Here is a 2,041-nt window from a genome sequence, read left to right as displayed (position 1 = left end):
TGGGGGAGTCACTGTTCCCCCGAGCACTGCCAGGAGTGACCAGGAATAACAGTCACAAGCTGGCAGAGGGTAGGTTTAGGTTAAACATCAGGAGGCGCTATTTCACGGTCAGGGCGGCTAGGGTCTGGAACCAACTTCCAAGAGAGGTGGTGCAGGCTCCTACCCTGGGGGTTTTTAAGAGGATGTTAGATGAACACCTTGCTGGGGTCGTTTGATCCCAGTACTTCTTCCTGCCATGGCAGGGGGTCGGACTAGATGATCTGCTCAGGTCCCTTCCGACCCTAGAAATTATGAAACTATGATATCCAATACAACCAGTTTTCTTTATATCAGTACCAATCTGATACTGGACCAATGTATCGATGCATCTCTAGTTCTAAATGTCACACTTGGGCTCGCAACGATAAAAAATGGGGTCGCAAAGATGCTCAACAGTGTTGACCAATTATAATAAATACAATTCCTGTTTATAAATATGCAACTCATGTGCATGGCAGTTATTTGTCCACACACAACAGTTGCGGCTTCAATGTAAGACACTTGTATGTTACAGGAAGCTGACATGAAAATCAGTATGTTGATACTGGCTGGATGAAAGTTGTGCTGGAACATTCAGGCCCAGGTGTCACACTAGTTCAGGTAATAGTAAAGCTTTTAAATGGGATTGAGCAGAAGAATTTGTATGTAACCATGTTTATCTGCTAAATAATTTCTACACTAAGTAATGTCAGTTTAATGTTCAGGGCTTCTTCAATGTGTGTCATTTGTGGTTTAAGACTATCGGATGGCAGGCAGGTTATAATGTACCATAAACCCAATATCTATATTTAGTCCATGATTTTTTGTATCCAGTAGACTTATGAAGTGAAGTTCATTGGCTCATCTACGAAAGGTGTTTTGTAAATTCCCTTTGAGGGATTAGAACTGAGAGATTGGAAAGTGAGTGGTTGTCTTGTGAGAAGTGTGCACCTACACTTAATTGGGTATTTTTGTCTTTGATAGATTTTTGGTGTGCATTCATTCTGGTATACAGTGGTTGTTTCGTTTTTCCTACATATTTTCCATCAGGGCATTTAGTGTACTGGATAAGACACTACATTTCGGGAGGTACAGGTATGGACAAGTAAGATCCAGGAATGGACAACAGAACCATCACAATTCCTGGACTTAATCTGCCTGCCATCCAATAACCCCAGGTAACTGCTCTACATTTTACCAGCTACTTTCTATCACCAGGTCAAGATTCCCCTCTTACCCTCCACAACCCACCTGTCTCACTCCTGACGTCTCCCATGACCTCTGATACTCAACAGCCAAGCATTTGCATTTTCACAGACCTGCAGTTTGCATATTGACTTCTATTCCATCCAGGAGAACACAAAACAACAGCAGACTCTCCCTATGCCTGAAGAAATGCGTTTGTCCCCAAAAGCTTGCAAAGAACATTTTTTCCAACTATTTAGTTGGTTTAATAAAGATATTATATTTACCCAAAGAACCTTGTCTGCCTAAAGGTTTTATGCTTATTTTAGCAAAGCACAGAGAGATTAAGAAGTATACTTAAGCAAGTGGCAGAGCCAAAAATAAAAACAGAGATCTGGAGAATATTAATAAATATTTTAATATATTTCAAAATATACTTACTGGGGGTCTTCTACCATGACTGGTTCTCAGAGCCTGCTGAAAAGCGGCATCATTTTCTAAATCCTAAAATAAGTCAAAAGCATAACAGTCATCCAAAACAGACAGATTTTAATTCTAAACTACTTTTACTTGTTGATACAGCCAAAATACAATTTTTATTGTCAGTAGGCTATAATTATACTACTTGATCAATCTATTGAAAACTTTTCATAGTTTCATAGTTTCTAGGGTCAGAAGGGACCTGAGCAGATCATCTAGTCCGACCCCCTGCCATGGCAGGAAGAGCACTGGGGTCAAATGACCCCAGTAAGGTGGTCATCCAACCTCCTCTTAAAAACCCCCAGGGTGGGAGCCTGCACCACCTCACTTGGAAGCTGGTTCCAGACTCTAGCCGCCC

The 2,041-nt window shown here is 41.3% G+C and overlaps 1 protein-coding gene across 1 annotated transcript in view; it reads right to left on the bottom strand.

The window, feature by feature from the left end:
• IFT88 (intraflagellar transport 88) overlaps positions 1 to 2,041 on the bottom strand; it is an 87,887-nt gene that overhangs the window by 80,152 nt on the left and 5,694 nt on the right. The window contains exon 3 of the mRNA XM_019525082.1: positions 1,645 to 1,707. Within this exon, the coding sequence (XP_019380627.1) occupies positions 1,645 to 1,707 (63 nt within the window). The remainder of the gene's footprint in view (positions 1 to 1,644; positions 1,708 to 2,041) is intronic.

Source organism: Gavialis gangeticus, unplaced genomic scaffold (genome assembly GCF_001723915.1).
Source record: "Gavialis gangeticus isolate Ggan-Ray unplaced genomic scaffold, GavGan_comp1, whole genome shotgun sequence".
Taxonomy (NCBI): domain Eukaryota; kingdom Metazoa; phylum Chordata; order Crocodylia; family Gavialidae; genus Gavialis; species Gavialis gangeticus.
Note: the sequence above shows the minus strand (reverse complement) of the source record. Positions and strands in the feature narration are given on the sequence as shown.